We start from the raw sequence: 26645 nt of genomic DNA, 5'->3' as shown, positions 1-26645 counted from the left end.
TAAGAAAAGTGTCTCTTTAATCAAGAAATGTCCCTTTTCAATCAAGAAATTTTGCATGAATCAAAGGGACTAATGTTTTTGTAGCAAGAACTTCTTTGTAGTAAAGTAAAAGTATTCATTTTAGCATTTTGTAAATTTTAACATTTTGTTGTCCTCATTCTTGAAATTCATTTTTTAGTATGAGTCTCATCTGCTTATTTGACATAACTTCATTTATGCATTATCACCGTGTTAAATTGCAAGTTATAGACTAAAAGTCTTTAAAAATAAATGCTAACAGAAAGCAAGATACATAATTTAGAATTTAAACATATTTAAACCAGTTTTTTTAGCTTAGCTTAAACACCAAATCTAACTGAAGTTAAAAAAATTGGTATCTACTTTCAATATCGTTCTAAATATTAATAATAATTTATCTTGATGAATTTCCTGTATAAATTGTACTTATGCATTTAATAAAACTAAGAGAATCCGGGCTTTATACTTAACTGTTGAAACTAGTATATACAAAAAGAAATATAAATACTTGAAAACATGAACTGAATTAAGCAAAGAGCATCTCTGTTTAACTAACATAAATAAAGTCAAATAAATGGCAGTTCTCATATGACTATTATTGAGCACTAATTAAATAGTGAGATCTTCCCAGTCTTCTGTTTGTCTTGGCGACAGGATGACTATGATTTTCGTGATCCTGGATAACTGTTCGTGAATTCGAGGTGTTATTGGGTTTCTCTGAAAGTCGACGGTCTGTAACGATGGAGCTTCTGTCAAGTAGTCTACTTCAATATCTGAAAAAAGATAGATATGTGTATAACGGATAAGTATAATAATAATAATATAATAATGGCTATAGATTATTTTATTGTTCCCAGTAATTACACTCACAGGCACGAAAAATGCGAGGAAAAATGGGCACCTTAAAATTTTGATGTATTTTAAAGTTTATTATATTTTGATCTAGTGGGCCAATTCTGATAATTTTTTAAGCAATTTGTAGCTAAATTATTTACTTATTAGTGTCTCTATCTAAATTAAAAATGAAATTTCTCGTCTGTCAATTATACCAGGGAAAACAAAATTTTAATATTTTGGTGAAAGTTTGAAATACCCTGTGGAATATGTTAACAAAACAAGGCAACTAAAAATAATTGTATCATCGGCACAACCTCGTGCCAACCCTAGTCTGCACTAGTTTGGAGAATAATTTGTGGGTCGAAACGACGTTGGATACCGACGTTGGCTAGAAGCCTAATTTAGTACAAACTGCAACGTTGTTTAAAATCCTAATTCACAGAAATACAAAACTAATATGGCGTCTAAGTCGCGTTTTAGCCCAAATTGGGATAATTATAGTAAAAATATTATTTTTATGATTTAGTTAGAGACATATGTCAGATAGCAGTGAAGGAAAACAAAACAAAAGTATTTAAGTGTGGAGGATGTTTGAAGATCATAATTATTGAAACACTTTAACCGACTCTGTAACTCGTTACCCAAGGCAAAAAAGTTAAACGCAAACAACTTTATTGATAAATGTATTGTTTTTAATTTGAAAAATACTAATGGGCCTTAAAATTAAAGAAGTTTTAAAAATTTTCTTGAATTTTTTATTTTAGTAAAATGAGAATAATTTATTCGCAGTCGAAAAAATTGTTTCCGCGTGTTTTTTTAGGGTCAAATATTTCAAGTTAATGTATTCAAAAAGCAGGAATTGCTATTTTAGGAACGAAACATTTTCTTATTTAACAACATGGCGGCTTTCACTTTGCTGTTTTGGAGATTAAGATGGAGTAGTTCGAGTAGTCGCATACTGGACTAATAAAGTTGCAGTTCGGCCTTAACAGGTAGTATACTAGACGCAAGATTGCCTAATTTAGTCATCCTAGAGTCTAGCTTGTGCCGCCCTCTATAATCTAAACAAACGAGGGAGTGAATAAATTATCGGTAATATATGTCGATGTATATTTAAATTTAGTTTTATATGTACCTTTCTTATGTCCCATTTTAATTAAGTTTTTTTTTATAAAAACAAAAACAGCACTGAACTGTCTGACTGAACAGAACAATGAAGTGAAAATTTAAGATTTAAGGTTATGGTTCAATACAGTTGCAAAGATGTAGTGACTCGACGTCCTACCAACGTAAGAATAAGGAAATCTAAACAACGTTGGAATTAGTAAAACAGACGACGTTTGCATAACGTTGGAATAGGTCCTGAAACTGACGTCGGAAAACTCTATATTGTCCAACGTTGTAACTACGTTCTCCGAATCACCTAAAGATCACTTAAGCAAAAAAGGTTACAATACAACGTTTATTCGACGTCGCGGAAGCTTCTACTTTGCTGTAGTACTAGTCCAACGTCGGCACAACGTTATAAAAACGTTTAAATTTATTTTAATACCCAAGGTAGGGCGCTAACTATTTTTTGTAACTAATTCAACGTTGTGTTTAGTAAACATGTGGTCGCAAGTCGTGAAAATGCTACTTGGGTAACCCTGTATAATTAACAATTGCTTGTGTAAACGTACCAAAAACGTATTCTAAAATCAATCTTTAATTTTATAATTACATTTTCCGTTCAAACCTGATACAAATATTGATGTTCGTAAACTTACCAACTATACGATTATCACTAGCCTTAAGTTGGTGTAGTTTTGGCATTTTGAATATACAATTAGGTAACGAGATAAAGCTGTTATGTGAAATGTCCAGCCTTTCCAGGTTGCCCATTTCTGCACATTCTTCTGGCAATTTTGACATTTGGTTGTGAGAAAGGTTTAAATCTAAAACAAAAAAGAAGAGATTTAAGTTAAGATATTTTAATGAGTATAGACCAAAACTTATTAATTTGGAAATACTACAAAACTTATTTTAATTAATAAGTTACAGTGAATTTCGGACTTCCATTGTCTTTGTTTATTTTGCTTACACAACGCTTCGCAGTTGTCACCCCAAAATCTGGCTTCGATATGTTGACGATACCTCTATAATCTGGAATGAAACTGATAAACACCGAATGGAACCGAATCCAACGATTCCTTTCCCAATCATCTCAATTCACGAGGTAACTTAATCAGATTTATGATTGAGAAAGAGAAAAATTTCTGTCTACAATTTCGGGATGTTCTGGTCAGTAGAATGCAACGATGCAGTGCTGTATATAGGAAAAGTATACGGGACAATATTTAAATTCTCACTCGAAACATTCTAAAGCAACCAACCAAGAGAGGTATAGTTAAAACATTATGTCATCGAGCAATCACTATATGGCAGTGAACAAGAATCTGTGAATTGCGAACCGCTTTGCTTCAGAATGAATACTCTGCAAAGTTCATGGGCAAGATTATATTCAATTGCAAGTCTGACCCAATGGTTGCGCCAGCCTAAAAAGGATGTCTTCTCTCTCTTGACGATTCCATAATATGTGAAAGGAACATCGGAGAAGATCAAGCGAATACCCAAGCAGTATAAAATTAAAGCCGTTTTTAAAACTGGGACTATCCTAAGAAATGCCCTAACAAAAACAACACTGGAATCATCAAAACAAGGTACCTTACGAGTGTGGTGAGTCGTATATTGGGGAGACAAAACATCCTCTACATATACGACTTGGCGAACATAGAAAATATACGCAAAGAGGTGAAACCATAAAGTCTGGCACTGCAGATCATATGTGATCCAAGCAAGGATTGTCCACAAGGAACCCCCTTGGGAAAAGCACAAATTTAAAGAGGCCGTATTCATATCTAACAATAATAAAATCTTTAGCAATTCCAGTATGAATATTTCAACAATATGGCAACCACTCATAAAACGCCTCAATGCGGGTATTCTCAGTGAACAACCTCATGCTTGATGGCACCCAACATCTTCACGGGTAAATGCTCGGCTCTAGTATTTAAGTTCAGTAGTTTTAGGATTTAGATTAGTTCACACTTGATACCGATCAGTGTTATTTCTGACCGAAAAAGACAATAGAAGTGCGAAATTCTTTTAGTTTCAATACTGAATCATTGTCTAACACATTCAAAGTAATTATTGTAATGTTATTTTTGTCTATTTATATGAAGTATATATTTTTTAGAAAGCCTGCACCCAAGTATAGAAAAAATCATTCCTGAATCGCAAACGGGTTTTCGCACCAACCGTGGCATCGTCGATTCCATATTTTCCATCCGCCAACTACAGGAAAAAATAAAAGAGCAGCAGTCTAAACTTTATGTTGCATTCATCGATCTAACCAAAGCCTTCGACTCTGTGAACAGAGATGCACTTTGGGCAATTATAAATAAGTTCCGAGTACCCAACAAATTTCTTACAGTGTGTAAAAGCCTCCGTAACAACAACCAGTCAAGAGTGTCACATCATGGATCACTGAGCGATCCTTTCCTGACAAATACAGAAGTTAGGCAGGGATATGTTTTAGCGCCTCTCCTATTCAACATATTCATGGCAGCGCTCTCCATTATAGTGGACAGAAAACTGCAGGAGAGAGGATTGGACATAAGATACAGATATGACGGCAGTCTGTTCAACATAAAAAGACTCAGGGCAAAAATACGTACAAAATTCATCACAGAACTTCAATACGCTGATGACTGCGCTTTAGTTGCAAACACGTTTCAACAGTTACAAGAAATGTTGAACACATATACCTAGGCATACGAGACTTTAGGCCTTAAGCTAAATATCGATGCGACCAATGCTATAAAAATCGGAGAAGAGCTATTGGAATATGTAGCGGAATTTAATTACCTCGGCAATTTGATTTCGGGAAAGGCCAATATCGACTCTGAAATTCAGCACAGGATTAGCAGCGCCTCAGGAGCATTCTAAAAATTAAATGCAGTGTTTACTACAATCATGACTTGAGTACAAAAACGAAACTTGTAGCAGTGCACCGAGCAATTATAATCCCCACCATGTTATATGTGAGCGAAACCTGAGTGCCGTACCGCCGACACATGAACGCATTAAACAAGTTGCAACAGAGACACCTTAGACGACTCTTAAGAGTCCGGTGGTTCCATCATGTCTCAAACGTATCGGTTCTTGAAAAAGCTAACTGCGAGAGCAGTTAGAAAAGCTAACGCCTTGCGTGACCATCTTTTGATGCGTGTCGAATACTCGTCAGCGAGTAATGGCAGTATAACCCTAACACTTAACTTTCAAAAGCAAATGAGTTCCAAGTTAAATTAAATATTTACCTGTAATGAGATTAAATTTCACAGCAAACTTTGGTGGAATTTTTGTGATTACATTGTCACTGAGATCGCAGGTTTTGAGTTCGGTGTGTCTCATCAAGTGGTAAACGGCATCTGGAACTTGCATCAGCTGACAGTTTGAAAGATCTGAAACAAACGGATAAAAAATAAAAACTAAATAAATAACAATTAATTAACAAATCCATCACACACATAAACGGTAATAGCAGTAATAGTCTGAAGATATCTATTTTATTAATGTTGAATTTTTAGTAAAAAACACTAATAGTGGAGTGCCCAGAGACTTTTACCCAGAGATATGGAAGTGGGAGAATGAGCTTCGACGATTGCGCATCCAAATTTTTGTCGACGGCAAGATGGCAGACATCTTCCAGGTCTCGCTGTCACTTCCCCTCTTTAATTGACATCTGTTTGTTTCTTTTTTTCGTTTGTGTTGTTATCTAGTTAAAATTTATTATTATCTCAATTATTCTAAACACTAATTCAAAAAGGCTTGTTGTATATTATCATAGTCATTCTAAGAAAGCTAATACGCCGGGAAAAATGATTAGTTTTCATGTGTAAGTTTATACAACATAATCGTGTTTACAGATGATCCAAAACAGTTTATTTTTAGTTTTCCTAAAGGCGATTTGTAAAAATCGTGATTGTAATTGGGAATGGTCAAAATAAGTGTATGATGTGGCCATTTAAGGAGGATGTTTTTATTACGTGTGGAGGAAGAAGATACTTGGAATCAATGTTCGTGCTTCTGTAAAACAGTGCACTCTTATAGTGTCCATGAAAGCACAAGTTCAAGTGTGTTTCAGAAATATGTCAAATAAGATTGGTCCTTACTTGACAAGAAGATTATTTGGAGGAAAAGAAAACATAAGATAGGGTATTTTAATAGAACAGCGAAAATTTAACATTTTTATTGTAAAGTTTGTTGTAGGTAGTTGTAGTTTTGTGCTAAATATTTCTAACATTAGCAGCAACAGTGTTCAGAGTGTCAAGAGGAGGAGAATTCGGTTAATTAGATTTATGCACAGTTACAGGTATGAAGGCTTTTTCAAACATAGTATCGAGTTCTATAGTCAACATTTTTAGTATTCCTACAACTGTAAAAACAAGGAACACTGGACTAAAAAAATGGCAAGATTTATATAGGAAGAAAAGGTATTATGCCAATAAGAAAATTAAATCTGTAGGCAGAGGTTTCTTATTTAAAAACTGTTATGGGGCATATATTAATTTGTATCTGTGCCACAAATCACTGAGAAAAATCATGTAATATTCATAATTGTTAACGAGATGATATTTAAAAAGTGTTAAAAATGAGACTATTAGTCATGAAGCTTACAATGTTACTTTGTTTCAATATTACACTATTATTCTTGTAAAATCTATGATGAAGTTCAAAAGCATTTTGCAATGGCCTTAAATTGTGAGTTGTGAGCCAGGATTTATAGTAAAGGTATTTGATGCAATGAAACTTAATCGGTACCTTCCAGTATGTATTTTAGTAAGGGGATTGTCAATCCCATGTTTTTAAATAGATAAAATACAGGCCAAAGTTGACAATATTACAGTTGAGAAGAAACTATTTTATCTTAAAAAAAAATTTCTTAAAATTCTGAGATCATATAATCTAATTTTCTTAATAATAAATTAGGTATATGTACATACAGAATTTTGTTATGGACAAATAAGGATCGACAAGCTTCTTTTGTGCAAAAAATAAATGATTTTTTCTAGTATTACGACAAACCATAATGTGTTTTACAAACTTACCGGTAACAGTTTTTGTTTATAATAAAATATTTAGGAATAATTTGGGTTGTTTATCAATATATTAATGACTTGAATTTTGACAAATCGAATTTGTATCAAAATAATTTTACGAAATATAAAATTGATGTTCTATTACAAGATTGAGTTTTTATTGTCGACAAAAACCAGGATAAATACTAATAATAATACCCTTAATAAAATCAATGATGTTTATGTATTATGAAAATATTTGTTAGAGGACATGTTATGTAACAGTTTTTGAAACATAATTTGAAGGGACGAATAAAAAAAATAAAACAAAAACATATTTTTTCTAGGTTTATATTAAAAATACAAGGTAGGTAATCATCAAAAATAATTATGAACCAAATGTTTTTTATGAATATACAACTTGAACAAAAAGTTGTTTAGAACAATTTTTACCAAATTTGCAAAAATTTTAAATTGAAACGCGTAATTCAGTACAAGTAAACATGAAATATTGTAAATACTTATTTAATATCATTTCGAGTGTTTTACGACGAAAAGGTCATCTGTCCGTAGCGTCTTTTGTCAGAATATTCGTATATTTAGTGTATTATATACCAATATTGTACGCAGTTTTGAAACTGATAATTAAATAAATCATATTAATGTTAACTAACCATAATGAATGATAGAATTTCACTAAATTTAAATTGCCCCCCGTATGGTTGAAAACAGCAAATTGATATTTGATTACTTATAGATTACCACCTATATACAAAATGACACGAAGACCTGGAATATGGCGCCCAACTTGATTAGACCTTCTGCGCATGTTGACGTTCATTCTCTATCCCTTCTATTTCTCTGCTTTTACCTCGGAATTCAATTACTGCCAATCAGTGCCTTCTATTAAAAGATCAGCCTACGGGCGGACTTTTGTTTACTTCATCAGCTGTACATACTTAGATATTGGGTTAGATTCCGTTTCATATTTTGTCTGTTGATTTTTGGTTTTAACTCTTTGATTTTTGGTATTATTTATTATTGTAGTGCAAAAAACTAATTATTTTGGTGTTGAAGTGACATAAACTACTACCAGATATATGGTCACTCTCGGTTTCGTATAAAAAAATAGAAATTTTAAAAATTACACGTTGTGCAAGTGATTTAACCTAAAAGTGCCCATACATTTTTTACTTATCGTGATTTTTGTGTGTGTTTTTTAAGACTCTAACAATTCATCAATAAAGCTTAAGTGGAGTGTGTTATTGGTGCTATGCCTCATCTTTGTTGTGTTTCTGGTGGAAAGGATAGTTACTAAGGATAGTTATTATACTAGGCAGCCTAAAGTGTCCGGAAGAGCAAGAAAAGTGGGTACAAGTTATAAATCAAGAGAATTTTATTGAAAATATCTTTAATAAATTTAAAAATAATATTCTCCCATGATGGTATTAATGAAAACTGGACAATTATGTTTATTTTATTCATATTGTGGAATCTCCACTCCAAGTGTTGCTGGTTCAGCTTCGATAGATTCAAACACGTAAGTAGGTATTATGATCTAGGAAAAAATAAAGAATATGTGTATTAGAGATCATGAAAAAGATTATTATTTTGAGTTCAAATTTTAAAAAAGATTTTTGTAAAGACAAGACTGATACAGTTTAAAAGAAGAATGTGTTTTTGTTTGATAATATATAATGTATGTTAAGCATAACATATATTTGTTCAGTAGTTTTTAACGAATAGTATTGATTATTTATAATACCAAATTAATATCAAATATTTAAGTGATGGCTGAATACAATATGAATAAAATAACAATAAAATTGGTATATTTGCATAATACAAAATTAAGTTTTAAGAATAAAGGTATTACTAAAAATACTAAGAAATTCATATTTCTTTTGTTTTAATTGGTCTAATGTTATTTACATTTTACGTAAGAATTATACCGTATCATCGAAAAATCGGCGTCTAGTTGGCTTGGAAATAAACATCGATGACATTCCCTAAATAACTGTACACATAAAATAATTAACTAGAATTTTACAATCTTGGAAAATTTGATATTCTTGAACCTTGATTCTAAATATTCTAAATTTTTGATTTTCTTCGAATTTAGGTTCGGGAAAAACGCTGATTGATTTTTCATTTGTTTTTTCATTATTTTATTTGGTTTAAAAAAAAACGCTTCGGCTAACATTATAGCCTCCATCAGTGTTGTGTCATATGAAAAAATAGTGTCGAATATAATCCAAAAATTGCATATAAAATATTCACACCACGCACATAATGTTTACTGCGTACTCCATAGTCAATGTAGATAATTTTAGTGTTAAGAATAATAATTTTAAAAAAATATGTGGTCGTCTTTTGATAAGTTTATATTAGTTTATTAATTGCAGTAAACATTATGAGGTGTGAATTATATTGTATATGTAATTTTTGATTATATTCGACACTATTTTTCTCATATGACACAACACTGTGAAGGCTATAGTTAGCCGAAACGTTTTTTTAAACCAAATAAAAATAATGAAACCCAAATGAAAACTTAATCAGCGTTTTTCCCGAACCTAAAATCCCAAGAAAATCAAAAATTTTAGAATAATTTAATATATAAAATGCCAGCGATCTTCATTTCATAGCCATCGCTGACGCCTTTTTAGATAATATTGTATTATTTGTAAATATAATTTTTCGAACATTGATACTTGCAAAATATACATATAAATTTTGTGAATGCAAATAATAATACATCACTATTAGTAGATATTAAATGTTTTTTGTTAAATTAGATCGATTTTCAAACCCCAAAATTTAAAAATATATTTACATTTTACCCATTATCTTATGTACCTATACATTATTTGTACATTGTAAAACATTTGCTGCATTTGTATGGTTCATAGTTTATTTGCCAAAGTATTTATTACTATAAATAGGTATATATGTTGTAGTTATTAACTGTATATTATGTATATTTCATTTAAACTATATCATTTTGAAAATACAAACCAAAAATCTGAGGAATAATTATGTTTTCCATGTATTCTACAACATATTTATTAATCCGTTATATCTAACTAGCGTGACGTCATAAATCTCGCCCCCAGGCTGATCTTTTAATAGAAGGCACTGTGCCAATGTATTAATGTGAAACCTTCTGTATTGTGTTTTATAGATAAAATACTAAAATGTTTACCCATTTTTTTTCGTTGCTTTTAATATTTTATTTTAGTAATTTTAGTAAATTCTTAATTAGGTATTTCCTTCTTAATATTTTGATTTTTTTAATTCTTTTTCTAAGTAAATTTATTGAAAGAAATAAATCTAATACATAAGGTATACCTATTCTGCTTATATTCTAATCATTAAAATTTAAAATTATGTAGAATTCTACAGGGTGTCCCCAAAAAAGTTACACATCAAAGTTATGTTTTTTGTAATGGAACACGCTATATATTAATTGATTTTTGGATTCTAGTAAACAAATAAAGGTTTGTTTCATTAGAAAAGTATGTGACTAAAATGTATAGTTTTTGAAATACATTCACCGGCACGAAAAATGGGCACCTTAAAACTTTGATGTATTTTAAAGGTTAATATATTTTATTTTAATGGACCGATTTTGATGATTTTTTAAGCAGTGTGTTGCCCAATTATTTGACTTCTTAGTGTCTTTTTCGAAATTAATAATGAAACTCCCCATCTGTTAATTATACGAGGGAAAACAAAATGTTGATATTTTCGATGAAAGTTTGAAACACCCTGTGAAATATGTTAAAACAGCAAGAAATTTAAAAATTATTTTATCGTCTAGATACATCCTTTCTCGATGGTTTGTTTTTTGGTTCATCTCATTAGCTTTATTTTTGTTGGAAATATTCGGTTTTAAAGACGGCACTCATTTTTGTAATTTTTACATTAAGACCATGCCTTTGCTTTTGGGCCTAGTCAACACATCTAGTAAGTTCTGGTCCCGAAGCGGATCCTCTTGACATAAGATTTGCTTCATTTAATCCTCTTCTTGTAGTCCGTTAGTTAATATGTACGGTTCTTAAGTGCAATTCGTTGTCAATTTGAAAAGCTGGCAAACGGCGGTTTCTTAGCGATAAACTTACAATAAGTCGATCGTCTCGATTAGAAGTTCTCATATGAAGGTTCCTGGACTATATGGACGTGGTCATAATTCAAAACCATTTAATATACTCTATAGCATTAAGGTATTTTTGGAACCAGAATTTTATAACAAATTCACTAAACTCGAATAAATAAATGATATATATTTGACTCACCCTGTATATCTATAAAAATATTTTTGAAATGTGAACTAGTATTAAACATATATTTTGTAAAAGGCTTGGAGTGAAAATCTCAAACAGGAATCCTGATACAGAGCTTTTCCGGAAAACGGAGCCAACTTGTATGAATGCATTTGTATATGTGTGTGTTTATTTAAATACTAAAATGAAAGCAACGAATTTAAATAGGTAAACTTTGTAATATATCTTATTAACAATACAATGCAAAAAGTTTTATAAAAATTCGTTCACAGTATATGAATTCCGAGGTTTGTATCTCATAAGGGCTTAAAGCACTCCACTATAACTATAATACTTTTTTTTCACACAACGTGACGGCTCACTGAAGGCACGAGACCTGCGTGTGTTGCTACCGTTCTAAAAAAGAAAAGTTTTATTTTGCTGTTGTAGCACTAAATGTTCCTACCCTCATCTTTAATAATATTAATTAAAAATGAAAAAAAAATCACCCGTGATGAAATGAAAAATAAATGACATCACTTAACCTAAATAGCTAAAAATTCTGAAAATTGGTATACCTGTGTAAAATTATAAAAGAAACATTTTTAGTATTGAAAATACTTCTGGCCGCGTTTATATGGGACCCATCTTTGAAAAAACGACATGCTAGAGGCAACATGAGTTCAATAACCTGCCTAATCAACTTGTCAACACGTAAGTCGATCGCAAGGCCGTTCGAGGGCCGAAATGAGGTCTTATTAGTGTGTGTACAAATCCATTTTATGATATGGATGTTTAGTCTGGAAAGCCGATATTATTATAAAAAGAATATGCGTTAAGGCATGGGTTGTTAGGTACAGTTAAGATGAATCTAACTCTTTCCCGTAGAGAATCAAGAGGCAAATTATACGTGAAAGAGCGGAATAACATAAATAATAAATTTAGACTAATGCAATATTTTTCTTGGCGCGTAGGATAATGCGCACAATCGATGCATTAAAGGAATTAATTAAATCATTAAGTTCCAAAACATATAATAACTCGGGTCTCATCGGATCTGCTGATACATTTTGATAAAATCCTTGTATATTATTATAAACAAGGATAAAATTTAGGCTATTAGGACCTATATTTTTTTTTATATGATTATTATTTTTTTAATTAACAACTTAGGACAAAGAAAAAGCTTGCATGGTTTCCACCGCCAACAGGCGTAAAAACAAATGAATCCAAGGCGGTGCCAAATATTTTTTATCGGGATAAGTTTTTATCGTTTGAATATTGTTGTAAATAATTATCATTTAATTAGTGCTAACTTATCAAAGTTCACAACACGGCGAAATTTCAACAAAATCGGCCAACGGATCTTTGAGATATTAATAAAAAAGGCCTATTAGAAAACACATTGACATCTTTAAAATTATACATTTCCGGACACATGTTTATATGAACTTTTTACCTTAAAAACACTCAAAAAATCATCTCCTGAAGTTTGGCCAGATACTTAATTAACACCCTGTATTTAAAAATGGCTGGCTAGTGATTTAGTAAGCTATGTTTATTTTAATAGGAAAAAAATACATTTCATAAAAAATAAACAAACCCATAATACAAATACTATACACCAATTAATTAATTAATTTTAAATGTATCTAAATAGGCACTTTAATAATTGAAAAATGAAAAATGAACAGGAGCACTTCTTAAAATCACTTCATAGAGTATACAAAATATGCTAAAAATAATAATTCCAATAAAAAACATAAATGGCACATTAAAATCTGCATTATCTGAAATCAAACTATAGCTAAACGGGTAATACAATAATAGAGACAAGACGCCGACATCTATAACGCGATGAGCAGTTTTTAATAATTATTCCGAGTTATTATTACATACTTATTGTTTTACAATTTATTGTAATGATGGTTATGGCATTCCTTCAAATAAATTTTGATTTAAGTATTGTTAATATAGTCATATTAATGATTATAGCCCGTATGATTTTCAAAATAAATAATCAAGAGTGTTTTTATCAGAATTATTAAATGATTAAGTCAGTAGCGTAACTTCAAATGTGAGGCCCCCCCGCAAAATTTTTTTGGTGCCCTTATATTAAAATAAAAAAAACACACTAAAAACATAATATAGCTTTATGTACGTATATCAAGTCATTTAAAATATAAAAACAAAAAAAAACTTATAGACTAGAAAAAATAATAACTAGAACTAGAAAAAATAATAATAAAAGAACATAAAAAATAAAACATTAAAAAATAAATCAACACAATATTTTTGGAAATTGTAGGGGACGCTGTTCACATATATATGTATTTAGTAAACAAAATCACGAGGCCCCATTGCGGGTGCTGCGGGGCCTACGCTACGCTACTGGATTAAGTAGAAATAGTTAATATTTAGAAACTTCGTAAGTGTTATATTTTAGTATAATTATGGATTTAATAATTAAATAATTATCTTAAGTTTAAATTGTGGTAAACTTGAGTTTCAATCATTTATATTTAAAATCTTAGGAAAGGCAATATAGATTTTAGGCAGGAGAACTCAAGGGAAGGACTGTGTAATTAGTAATTAAGACTTTACAAGTTTTTTTACTTGCCATTTTTCTTGTCGTTCACGTTGCACGTTGACTCTTCGTTGTGTCACACACAATCTGAATTTCGGATATGATGCAGAGCTGATAATATTAAATAGGCTTAATGGGGGAACTGATAATATTAAATAGCAAATATATCAATTGCAAGGTATTCAAAGAAATATTTTTGTTAACTTTGCAAACATTTAAAGCATGCAATAATTAAAAAAAACTGTGAAAAATTGACGTGAGATTACTTTATAATTCTTGGAAGTCTTGGATCATAAAGATTTGAATTATTGTGGGTCTGTTTTGTTTAAGAAATAATAATTATAAAATAATAATTTCAAAAACTCAACTATCAAAATATAATGGTAGCAAATTTTCATGCATAGATATCATGCATAGGTATAATGTTCTATATTAATTGGACATACTGAAGGTAAACTAGGTATAGTTCCTGCAATCGATAATATATTTTATTGCTTTTTCATATCACACAACATTTTCATCATAACAAAAAACCGTCAATACCGCTACTCATATTATGGGCACCTATGTATATTTGTGGTTGTGACGGTTTTTTATTAGGTATGATGAAAAGAAGTTGCAAACTAAATTATCGTGGAACTATATTTTAATTTATTTTTATCTACAGTAACTATTACTTATTTTTTGTACGGCGAATTTAACCGTAAGTTCGAATATTGGTTAAACCTAGAAATACCTAGGTAATAGCCCAAAATATGCAAAAGGGGGAGTGAGTTTAGGTTAGATTAGAATTAGGTTTTAGTTGGTTTTGCATTAATAAAAAAATATAGGCCTAATCTATACTTAACCTAAACTGACATTTTTTGCATATTTCGGGCTCCTACGTGGGTAACCCTACGTTTAACCAATATTCGGGCTTTTACGGTAACATAATACTCATTCTGATTGGTTTAATCTGGCTCCATAATGAAACTGTGGGTTCCAGGTGCTATTGCAAATTAATGCCATTAATTCTATGTATATACATACCTCACATTTCTATAGTGTAGTGACCGTGATCGTGACCATTCATGAATCCGCACACGTCCATCTCCATCATTAATATTTTTTTTTAATAAATTGTTCACTTTTATAAAAAGCCATCACGATAAAAATCAAATATCAAAATTATTTAACGTTGTGAACGGTTCACTTGTTCACTATACGTATCTCGAATATACCCTACTGGCAAACAAAACCTTAGGTCGGCGTTTACATGTATAGGAGTGAATCGCTAATCTACTAAGTCGGAGAGAGCCAAAATACGAAATATTTTATTATAATCACTTTAATCTGACGCTAGATCCATGCGCTTGGGAAAATACTTGCCTTCTGCCCTTTATTCAGTACATCTTATTTTACGTTTTCGTAACACACGAAAATCGGCACACAAGACCAGTAATGCCGACCCCAGTATTTGCGAATGGCAATTAGCGATACGTTAGACTGCCAGAATGCTGACGTCACGAATGTCAAATTGCTTTCCAAACAAGGTTTAGTTCCTTTCATATTTCTATTGAGCTCTTCCAAATGACGTCACAGGTTAATATAAAATGTAAAAAGCAGATGATGGCCGACCACCGCCGACTTTTGTGTCTGGTATTTTCAATACGCCTATGATGGTTGCGCATGTTGCAAAATCTGTGAATTTTTTTTAAATACAACTAGAAAAGTACTTTTGTGTGTGTGTGTGTGTGTATGTGTGACCATATTTGTGACACCTTGTGTGTGCAGTAGTAGTATTTGTGACATACGTCTCAATTATGGTATACATACACGCGTATACCACAATTTTCTGATAGCAAATCTGATATCCTCGGGTCAAAATTAGTCTGGTCGGCTAGATCCGAAAAAATTACGTGTAAAAGTTTCACAAATCATAATAATATTTTATTGGTATCACACACCTTCAGAATTGTGGTAACCTAAAGTTCGCTGTATCGCAGCGCCATCTACATTTTTATACACACTCTCATATTTGTGGTAACCATGTTTAGATGCGTACATCCCGAAACGTACCGATTCAGAATACACACCATATTTAATTTCTATTCTTTTATGTTTTCTGTTGCGTTCCAAATTTTTAAGAAACATTTGGGAATGCAATAGGTGGCGCCTCTCATACGTCAGTGGAGGCTCTAAGGAGAACGACAGTTTGTATTGAAACGAAATTTTGTGAGCATATGTAGTTTAATTCAGAGCACTTTTAAAATATAGAGATCTCTACAGGGTGTCCCAAAAAAAGTTACATATCAATGTTGATTTTTGTGCCTGTATTATATATGTATGTAAATTCTATATATTAATCGATTTTCGATTCTGGGAGAAAATAAAGGTGAGTTTTATAAGAAAAGTATATGACTAAAATGTAAGGTTTTTGACATATTTAACATTTTCTAGAAATAAAGAACAATTTTTAAATTACAATAAAAGCTACCTAAATTGGAATTTACCTGGTATAGCCTAATATATAGTTAAATTAACTATTGTACTTTAAATCAAATTAAAACTTGATCCAAAAAGTTATACAGGGTGAGACAAAATTAATATTGAACACTGGTCACCTTTTTTAAAAAAGAATGTTACTCTTTATTTTAAAATGGAACACCCAATGTATTATTCAGATATTCAATGGAGAAATTCATGTCTCTTTAAAATACTTCATTATTAAGGTTGTTTTACTCCTCAAACAAAGATTTTCCTAGATATTTTCTATTTACATGATTTGATCTAAGAAGATCTTTATTATTTAGAATAGCCACCTAGATAAAATCTAGGTGGCTCTGATATGTCTGACGTTACTTCAACATAGCTGTCTAATTAATCAAACTTTAACAACTACATTTTGTGTCAGTTAAAACAAAAAATTTCTCAGAAATTTGCCCAAAATGCAAACTTATCCTACATCAGAGAGAATTGATATCATCTCTATTAGTTGGTGTTGTTAAGTTAGGGTTGTATTTGCAGTGTGTGCATTCACCAATTAATATAATACTTAAATGTTTCCTTGATTTTATCAAGTCTGGTTTTTTTATGGGGATATGTTAAAGACAGTGTTTACAAAACTCTCGACCAACTATTGTCGACAACATGAGAGAAATCTTGTAGCCAGTTTTAGGCAGAACTCCACATATGCTTTTAAATGAAAAGATCCTTTGAAAAGACAATTATTTTATGCAGCTAGTAGTATGCAAACAGGAAAGGAAGCATTTGAGCATTTGATTTCATTTTGCCACATAATTATAGGTTTATGTCTAGTTTTAATTCTGTCAATTAAAATATGTTTTAAACGTGTATCTTTATTACTGCTGAGTATTTTACTTACAATCTTTAATTTTGTTAAATTAACAAAACGTAGTATCAGCCACCCTAGATTTCTTCAAATAATAAAGATTTACTGACGTAAAAATCATAAAAATAAAATTTCTAAGAAAATCTTTGTCTAAGGGGTTGGCAACCCAATAATATTTTGAAGATACATACAAATTCCCCAACTGAACACCCCGGGAAAATATGCTGGATGTTCCTTTAAAATAAAGGAGTAACTTGCTTTAAAAAGTGGCTACGTTCCATATTAATTTGGCTCTCACTGTATAACTTTCGAGTCAAATTTCAATTTGGTTTAACATAACAGTTACTGTAAAAAATACTGGTGGCCATACAAGATCAACTTTAAAATTTTATGTAGCTGTTATCGAAATTTAAAATTTTTTGTTTTCAAAAAAATGTGAAATATGTCAAAAATCCTAGGATTCTTTAATAAATAAACTCACATTTATTTTCTTTTTATTTGCTAGAATCCAAAATCACTAATATATAGGGTGTTCCGTTAGAAAAAAAATGTGAAATATGTCAAAATCCTAGATTCTTTTAATGAAACTCGCATTCATTTTTATTTGCTAGAATCCAAAAAATCAATTAATATATAGGGTGTCTGTTAGAAACATAACTTTGATGCCAAAATCTCATTTCGATATAAACTACCGTTCTCCTTGAGCTTCCAAGTGGCGTAAGGAGAGGAGCCATCCTGTATAAGGTAGATTTTCAATCATTTAGCTGGGCATGGACAAACACAAATGCATTTTTAAAATGGAGCACCCTGTATTTTGATATATTAAGATTTTAATTAGGTAACAAGTATTATTCATTTAACTTAATATTATGAATAATTGTACTGTTTTTAATTAATTACATTTGAAAATTGACATTTTCAGATTTTGAAAAGCAGTTCATGTGCCTTATGAAAGACTTTTAAATAATGATATAAGAACATAGACACAACCTGGTTTGGTTAATATTTAATGGTATAGACAAATCTAAAAATAATTAAAAATATAATTTCAAACATAAATAATTCAAAAGTAATTGAATCAGTGTATGGTAATGTTAAATGAAAATTACAAAAAAATTTGATTAGAATCAAATCAAAATTTTTTAGAATCAATATCTGCTATGAGTTTCTCCATTTAAAACAATTCAATTTTGATCGGTTTTATCTTTGTCTTTCAGGTACCTTGTATAAATATAAATGCGCCAAAAACTACATAAATCCTAGAATATTTAATAAAAATATATATAGGGTGTTTTAATGATATAGTTGGGTTCACGAGAAAATTATTGGTTAATTTTAATAAAAACTTCACAGGAAACTAGTTCCTAAACCTATCAACTTGATAACTGAGATACAGAGGGACAAGGTTCCTAGAATCGTTTTATGGAAAAATTAACTCAATAGTCGCCTCTAAATTTCATTGAGGAACACCCTTATATCATAATATATTATTAAAAGGTTAATTATACAGTAGGTCCCCGGATTGTTCTTTACATAAGAGGAAACTTTTTTATTATTGATATTTTGAGAAAACGCATTCGTCATAAAAAATTTTGTTTGTTTTAAAATGGTTAATCCCGTTTATACTTTTCCAAATTTCCATACCGTTTTAGAGAAAATTAAAAAAAAACTGAAAATATGGTTGAATTTTTTGAAAGTCTTAAAAATCAAAACGCGTTTCTATGGTTTTCGTTCTTTGTTGTTATTGATAGAATTTTAATTAACGTCATATTTTTTGCGTTTTAAAATGATAAAGAAACACAAAATTTATTTAGTTGAATGCTACGGAAAGGATGATAATGGTTATCGGAAAATGTGATACCTTAACAATAGCAAAACATATGTCATTAACCAAAATTAATAATACCCATCTATCAAAGAATGAAATCTAAATTATATTACCATAAAAACTCGGTTTCATTTTTAGGGCTTAGAAAAAATCAACGATATTTTCATGTTTATCATTTTCAAACGGGATTAACCATTTTAGAACAAGCAAAAATTTTTATTAAGAATGCATTTTTCTCAAAATATTAATAATAAATATGTTTTTCCTCTTGTAAAGACAATCCGGAGACATACTGTATATTAGTTATATATTATTACCATAACATATTAAAATGTACCGAGAGGAAAATCCCGAACATATTCTAAATGATATGATAGTCGGTCGCTTAGGGTTACCAAACCGGGTGCCCGGTGCATATTTATCCCCGAAATACCGATATTAAATCCCAGGATTCCGAAAATGTCGAAAAATTTTAATGCCCAATCTAAAATGATTCGAGTTAGTCTTTCAAATATCATATTTTATTTATACTAACAGCGCTTTTAGATGGAGCGGAGCGTCCGCGCGTACCGTCCGCGTGTTCCACTAGTTCAAATGAACAGTTTTACATGGGTCGCGCGTATGCTCCGTCCGGATGAGATCGTCGACGGCTATCTTATCTTGAAAAAATATCCGTGCGGACGCTCCGCGCGTACGGTCGCGCTGAGTCCTGAAAGCGCTGTTACAGCGTTTTCAGATAGAGCGAAGCGTCCGCGCGTACCGTCCGCTCCGGCGAGTTCCATTACAGGGCTTTCAGATAGAGCGGAGCGTCCGCAAAGGGACCGTCCACCAGTTCCATGAATTTGTACTGTATACTTCACATGGATCGTACATGTTCCGTCCGGATGAGCCATCTGAAAACATAATGCGCGGACGGTCCGCTCCATCTGAAAAGCGTTGTAAGCCGAACGTCAATATCTAAGTAAGCTATATTTCCGTGTTTGCTATATTATTTCTTTTGCAACAAGAATTTTATTTTTTTTTTTACAACTACATATGGAAAATTACTTTGTTTATTCTATTCTTTAATAAAGCTCTTTCCTCATTTTCTTTGGATATATTATGTACGCATTTTTATTAAATATTCTTTAGGATTAAATTTCATTCTGGATCCCCGCGATTCCAAGATTATAGGTTCTTATTCCGGGATTTTAAATAATTGGAAACCCACTACACTGAGGAAAGTTTTATATCGTTAGTTGTATTACAAATATTTGTGAACACACGGTTAGAAATACCGTTTGATTGAAAGAAACGGCGTCATAGACGCCTGGGGAAAGATAATAGTTGCTGTTTTCGGCGAGGTCAATCTCCAGGACGCCAGTTTCTAAAAATTGACATAAAACTTATCAAAAAATTAATACTAATTTTCTAACATCTAAAAAATGATTGAATGTTTCCAGACTCACAAATCTACTTCCAAAAGTATTTTTTCGACTTAAATTACATTATTAAAAATAATTTTACTAATATAAAAATAAATTACAACGTTCTTAAAGTTAATTGGCAGTAAGCGCCATGAAAAATAGAGAATAGTACGGGCCAAGTAAATGGAGATCTAGGCTTGGACCTCGCTCATAATAATAATTATTGATTGTCATTCCCAGCCGTCTTTTGACACTGTTTTTCTTTTCAATTGTATGGTACGTTACGATTTTTCGGTAAATATGTGATAATATAATATAGTTGCTTGAACGAAAATATTGATTCCGAACAGCAATATGTAGCATCCACAAACACTAATTTGAATCACCGTAGCTACACGGAAATTACTAAAAATTTTATATTGTGCTGTTAATTGATAATTACTCACATTCAAGACAATATTGTGGATTCCTTTTCACAGGAAGTTGAAATTTGTATATTTTGTGGTATCTATATTACACTTTTATGGTGCAAGGTATTTGTGGTAGTTAATAAATACACATTCTAAAAATTATAATATTTGTGGAACAGGTTTCCACAATTAATAAAATGCCAATAACTTCTTTACGGTGGAGTGTGTATGACATATAAATTATATTTTTAGATCGTGGACAGCGAGTTCGTATCATTTCGTACAAAAATAGAGATGCTACCACAAATGTCTTTACTGCACGGTTGTCACAAATATGGTCATACGTGTATGTGTGTGTGTGTGTGCAGCTATTTATTTACATATCGAATTTGACTAAGAAGACAAACGGTAATTTTTAATTCAATTGAAAGCAAAAAATGTCGCCGAAATGACCAAAGAAAAATATTTAAAAAGAAATCGCATATGATGCTCCCAATCTTGCCTGTGCCATAGTATATAATTATTGTTCCTATCAATTAATAATTTACATAGGGATTACCTATTTTAACGTATTCTCTTAATTGATATACCTGCCTAATGAAATTTTACACAGGTGGTTGGCGAACGTTAAATATAAAATAAATTGCATAAGAAATACAATCCTTTTCTTCCGCGAGCATTTCTGTGCTATCGCAATTATGAAACACGGTTGCTGTGAATGGCGAAAAATAATAATAATACGGCCAAACATCGCTTCTTGTAATTAGCTTAGTCATTATGCTAATTTACACCTAGTTTATATTTAATTACATAAGCTCGATTTTAGCCAATATTTTTTTATAATTTTAGCAAATTTTGATGATTTTCAATATAATTGAAGTCAGAACCTTGGCTGTTGTAAGAGCCAAATAGTATGTATATGTTCATTGAACATATAGAATGTAGAATGTTAGGAGGGGTCATTTTAGAATTTTAGAATTTAGAATGAGTGGGAGGGGGGTTAATCACTGTGACCTTACAGAGCCATTGTGTCCCCCTTTCTTGAGTCATAACTCATCATACAGTCCCAGGGCTTTGACAAAAGCCAGTATCTGGGACGGTTTTATAGAGGGTAGTTCCATCTCCAATATCAGTCGTACCAAAAATTCATGGCACGAATGGTTGTCGTCTCGGCGCACTCAGTGATGAGGCATAACAGGCTTCCCATCTTCCCACAGAATCTGCATTCGCCGTTTCTTCTTAGTTTCAATCTACTGAGGTGTTCATTGAGGAGACAGTGTCCTGTTAAAACCCCGTGACAATCCGGAAGATTGTTCTTACTTAAACCCAGGTGAAATAAATCTGTGATTTTTCTTGATCATAAGCCTCAGAAACTTCTTCGAGTGTCTTAGACTGTTGCAAGATTTCCATTCCAGGTTGCGGATGGAATCTCCGGTCTTTTGAGTTCCGCCTTGACTTGGCTACCACTTGGAAAGCAGAAACTCGTTCTGGTCCAGTTAGTAGAGTGTCTTCGCCCTTCCTAGCTAGATTATTTGCTTTTCATTGCCTCTATCCCTGGTGAGCAGGTAGGAGGATCTTTGTTTTCTTTGCCTAATTTATTCAGCTTCTATGCATTCTTTGACCAATTTCGAATTGATTGATACCGAGTTGATCGCTTTAACGCTGCTTGACTATCAGACAAGATCAATCGACAAGATGACTATTTCTTGTCTCCGATAGTTCCTATCTAAGATAAGCTGTACGCATCTTCGATAGCGTAAATTTCTGCCCGTAGGATACTAGGTGCGCCCATTGGTTCGAGTATTTAGCCTCGGCCCAAACACCCGATCCCGTTCCCGCATTGGTTTTGGAAGCACCTGCATACCGCTATGGTATGGTCTTTTAACTGCTGGACAAACGTTTCCCGCTCTTCAACTTGCTCAATACTACATTGATGTTTCAAAGTTGTACGTTCTGGCATATCGTCCACTGGGAGTTGCAGGAGTGGTATTTCCTTTATGAGGGTAATTCCTGCCACTGATCTGACAATTCTCCCAGTACTCCAATTCCGTTAGTAACCATTCTAATCATTGTCGCATTGGCATATCTACCAATAACAATGTGCAGTGGTGTTAGATCTAGAATGACCTCCATTGCTGCTGTTGGACAGGTTCTCATGGCTCCTGTGATGCAAACGCATGCTAGTCTCTGGACTTTGCATAGGTTTACTCTTTGCCGTCCGATGCTCTAGTTTTGTGTACCAGGCAACTGCTCCATAAGTAATCATGGGTCTTACTATCATGGTATACATCCAGCGCAAAAATGTTAGGAGCAGCCCCCATCTATTTCCGGCCAGTCTTCTGCATATCATGAGAGCTTTATGGCTTTGCTGGTAGTGTTCTTAATATGCCTGTTCCACAGGAGTTTACTGTCCAGGGTTATTATTCCTAGATATTTAACTTCCTGTGTTGACATTTCCTTTCCATCTAGTTGATTCTTTTCAAGTTTTTGAGACTTCTGGTGAATGGCACTATCAGTGGTTTTGTCTGAGTTGATAATTGCCCGACAGTATCTACACCATCTTTCAGTGATACGGAGTCCTCTTTGGATAATATCACACAAGGTGCCATCATGTTTCCCCCGAGCGATCACGACTATGTCATCTGCATACCCAATGCAGTGTATTCCCGCTAGAGTTAATTCGTCTAGTAGTTCATCCACCACCAAGCTCCACAGCAAAGGGGAGGTTACTCCACCTTGTGGAGTTCCTTGCGTTGTTTTAACAGCTACAGTTTTGGTGCCCATCTGAGCCTCAGCTGTTCGTGTTGACAGCATTTCCCAAAACCAGCGAATAATAGTTCTGTTCACCCCTCTTGTTTCTAGAGATCGCCTGACCACCTTATGTGGTATATTGTCAAACGCCCCCGCAATATCCAAGAAGGCACAAATTGCTGTTTCTTTGAAAACAGCAATTTCTGCATTTAGGAGGGGTCATATAGCTGGCATCATTCTGCACCTTCAGAACATTATAGATCAGGATATGACTGCATCGTTGAACATAGCATGCAGTACGAATTGTACATCAATATCAACAAAACTAAACTTGTTGTGCTTTCCAAAATACCGGAAAAGTCTTTCCTCAGAATTAACAACAAGGTGGTAGAATTATCGTCCATAAAATATCTAAGAGCCCTTGCAAACGATGCTTGCGACCCCAAAATTGAGATTTTAGCGAAAATCGAACAAACCAGACGTACTTTTGCTTTCGTGAAAACCCCCTTTTCCAGCCAAGATCTAAGCCTCCGCTAAGATCTAAGCCTCCGGGGGCTAAGCCATCTTTCCAGTATTTCTCTACGGCTCTGAGAATTGGATCACTCAATCAGACACTGGAAAATCGCATTAACTTTTTTTTGAGATGTACTTGTATCGTCTGTTGCGTGTATCGCATGTATGTAATCGCATGTATGTATCGCATGTATGTAATCGTATGTTGCGTGTATCCTGGATGGACAGAGTAACAAATGAGAAGGTGCTCATGTGGATGGGCAAAGATAAAGAGTTAAGGAAAGGAAGTTACAGTACGTCGGCCACATCATGAGGGGTAAACGATACGAGGTACTCAGACTGGTCATTGAAGGTAAAATTGAGGGCAGGGGATTCACAGGAAGAAGGCAAAACTCCTGGCTTAAGTATCTGCGTCGTTGATTAGGAAGAACATCTATTGAAATTTGTAGAGGTGCAGTTTAACGCACCATCATAGCCAGTTGGATTGTCAACCGCCGAAGGGAAACGGCGACCCAAGAAGAAGAAGATAATCCTAACATGGTTATCGAAAGATGCGTCCAGTCTTTAAAAGTAAATTGTTTTGGTGTATTGTGATAAATTATTAATTAGTGCTTTGTATTGCTTTAATTACTTTGATCTAGTATTCAAACACACTGTTATATCGCAAAGAAGAATAATTTTCAATGCATTTACTGCATACAGCCGTTAGATTAAAAAATTAATGTTAAGGTTATTATATCAATTGTGTTGGGTTGGCTGTTCTTTGTTTCTTTTTTGTGTATAGGCTTGGTTGGTTGGTTGAAGTGGCGAGTGCGACCGCTTGTCAAACTCCTATTAGAAGAATTGCCGTTTTGATACCACTTACTCTGAGAAAGTTGGATTGTTACCCTGGCGTTATCCTTACGCGACTTTATTATACGTTCTCCCGATTTCTTAAGGTCTTATTAGGGCCTAGTTTTACTGGCTGTCCTATACGTATTTAAAATTATCCATAACAATAAACAATAAAAACGTAAGTGATTATTGCAGATTTCCGTTCATAAGTTGTCTCCTCGCTCAGCCATTTGCAGACCTTCCAAATGGCAAGTATCTCTGCCTGGAAAACACCTGCTCTGTCTAGAAGCCGATAAGACCTTGCAATGTCAAGACCCTGCGAGGGGTTACCCCCGCATCTACGCCTGAATCCAGTGTATATCCTTAATATTTTCCATTATTAAACAAAGGAACGATTTGAATGCTTACCCCTGAGCTATTCTGGTTCTTCGAGCTTGATATTGTTTAAGAAAATCTATTCGTTTTTTTTAATAAACCCCTAGCAATAGTTTATATATTTGTTATTGTTAATTATATTATATTACACTTATTAAAACATTGGACCATTGGAAACAAAAGCAACAAATGACGACAACGAAAAGAAATTGTTCAAGCGAAACAAGGCAATTTAAAGGCATTTCTGGTGTGAAAAGGACAAAACGCTGAAACACGTGAACTTTATTTTCGAAGGGTAAATAAGATGCGACTATTTTTGAAGCCCCTAATTCAAACCCCACGCAGGGATAACGTCCATCCTTAAAATCTTAAATGTAATGCGGGGTCGAGTTACACATCATTTGAAAGGTTATTCATCTCATTTTTGGAGTTTTTGTCACATTTGGTGGAATCGGGCTAAAAAATAAACTTTTCATAAATTGATGATGCTTTGATATTTGATTAATTGTACAAGAATCGAAATGGAATCTAAAATAAGAAATTTAGTTAAAATCAACAAGATTTTGCTTAAGGAATAATACACAAGTAGTACCCTGCTTTGAAACAATTACTTGATTAAATGTTCGAATTGAGCACCCCCTGCTTCCATGCACGAATACAGGTTCTGCTCAAAGCGTTATCGGACGTGTTGTAATATTTCGGGTGTTATAACCGCGTACTCGTGTACAATTCTTTGACGTAATACTTCTACTGTCTCCGGTTGCGTGGCGAATACTTTTGTTTTAATATGTCTCCATAAAAAAAATCCAGCGGAGACAAATCCGGTGACCTAGCTGGCCATTCAAGGAAGGGTCCCCTTCTTCTGATCCATCGGGCGGAAAATGTTTTCAAAAATAGTCGCATCTTATTTCCCCTTCGAAAATAAAGTTGACGTGTTTCGCCGTTTTGTCCTTTTCACACCAGAAATGCCTTTAAATTGCATTTTTTCGTTTGAACTGGGACACCCTCTATAACTATTATATTTAACAAACCTAATCGATTTATATTCACCTCGACAATCGGTGGTAAAATTCTGTACACAGTATTAAAACACTGTGTACATAAAAATAACTAGAGATAATAATGATAATGAAATAACAATTTTTAAAATAATATCATATTGCCATTACTAAACTTTAGTATAATTAGAAACATACGTATTTTAAAATAGGATCTCCGTTACGCAAGAGAGAGATATACATTAGCAGCTATCCAGAGAGAAAAAATATACCTAAAGCCTGATTCTCCTTGGCGTCGTCGCATCGGTGGATTACCCTGGTGACCCCGGAAGCCATGTCCCTTCGGAGGCGAAACCGACCGCGACAGCTGACA

At 32.8% G+C, this 26645-nt stretch overlaps 1 protein-coding gene across 1 annotated transcript; it reads right to left on the bottom strand.

Annotated features, from left to right (window-relative positions):
• Nucleotides 1-425: 425 nt before the first annotated feature.
• Nucleotides 426-26645, bottom strand: LOC115878448 (leucine-rich repeat-containing protein 20-like). The gene is made up of 4 exons (XM_030894958.1): nucleotides 26545-26645; nucleotides 5214-5357; nucleotides 2622-2789; nucleotides 426-791 (listed from the first exon to the last, which is right to left on the bottom strand). Exons 1-4 carry the CDS (start codon nucleotides 26606-26608, stop codon nucleotides 628-630), a joined length of 540 nt encoding a protein of 179 aa, XP_030750818.1. The 5' UTR covers nucleotides 26609-26645; the 3' UTR covers nucleotides 426-627.

The sequence above is a fragment of the Sitophilus oryzae genome, unplaced genomic scaffold (assembly GCF_002938485.1).
Source record: "Sitophilus oryzae breed Bouriz unplaced genomic scaffold, Soryzae_2.0 scaffold_1512_pilon_pilon, whole genome shotgun sequence".
Taxonomy (NCBI): Eukaryota; Metazoa; Arthropoda; class Insecta; order Coleoptera; family Curculionidae; genus Sitophilus; species Sitophilus oryzae.
Note: the sequence above shows the minus strand (reverse complement) of the source record. Positions and strands in the feature narration are given on the sequence as shown.

Coding starts and splice junctions, on each gene's coding strand:
- LOC115878448 (XM_030894958.1), bottom strand. CDS start 26,608: ATGGCTTCCGGGGTCACCAGGGTAATCCACCGATGCGACGACGCCAAG. Junction 5,358..26,544: donor CAAGGAGAATCAGGCTTTAG/GTATATTTTTTC, acceptor CGTTTGTTTCAG/ATCTTTCAAACTGTCAGCTG. Junction 2,790..5,213: donor GAAATTTAATCTCATTACAG/GTAAATATTTAA, acceptor TTTTTGTTTTAG/ATTTAAACCTTTCTCACAAC.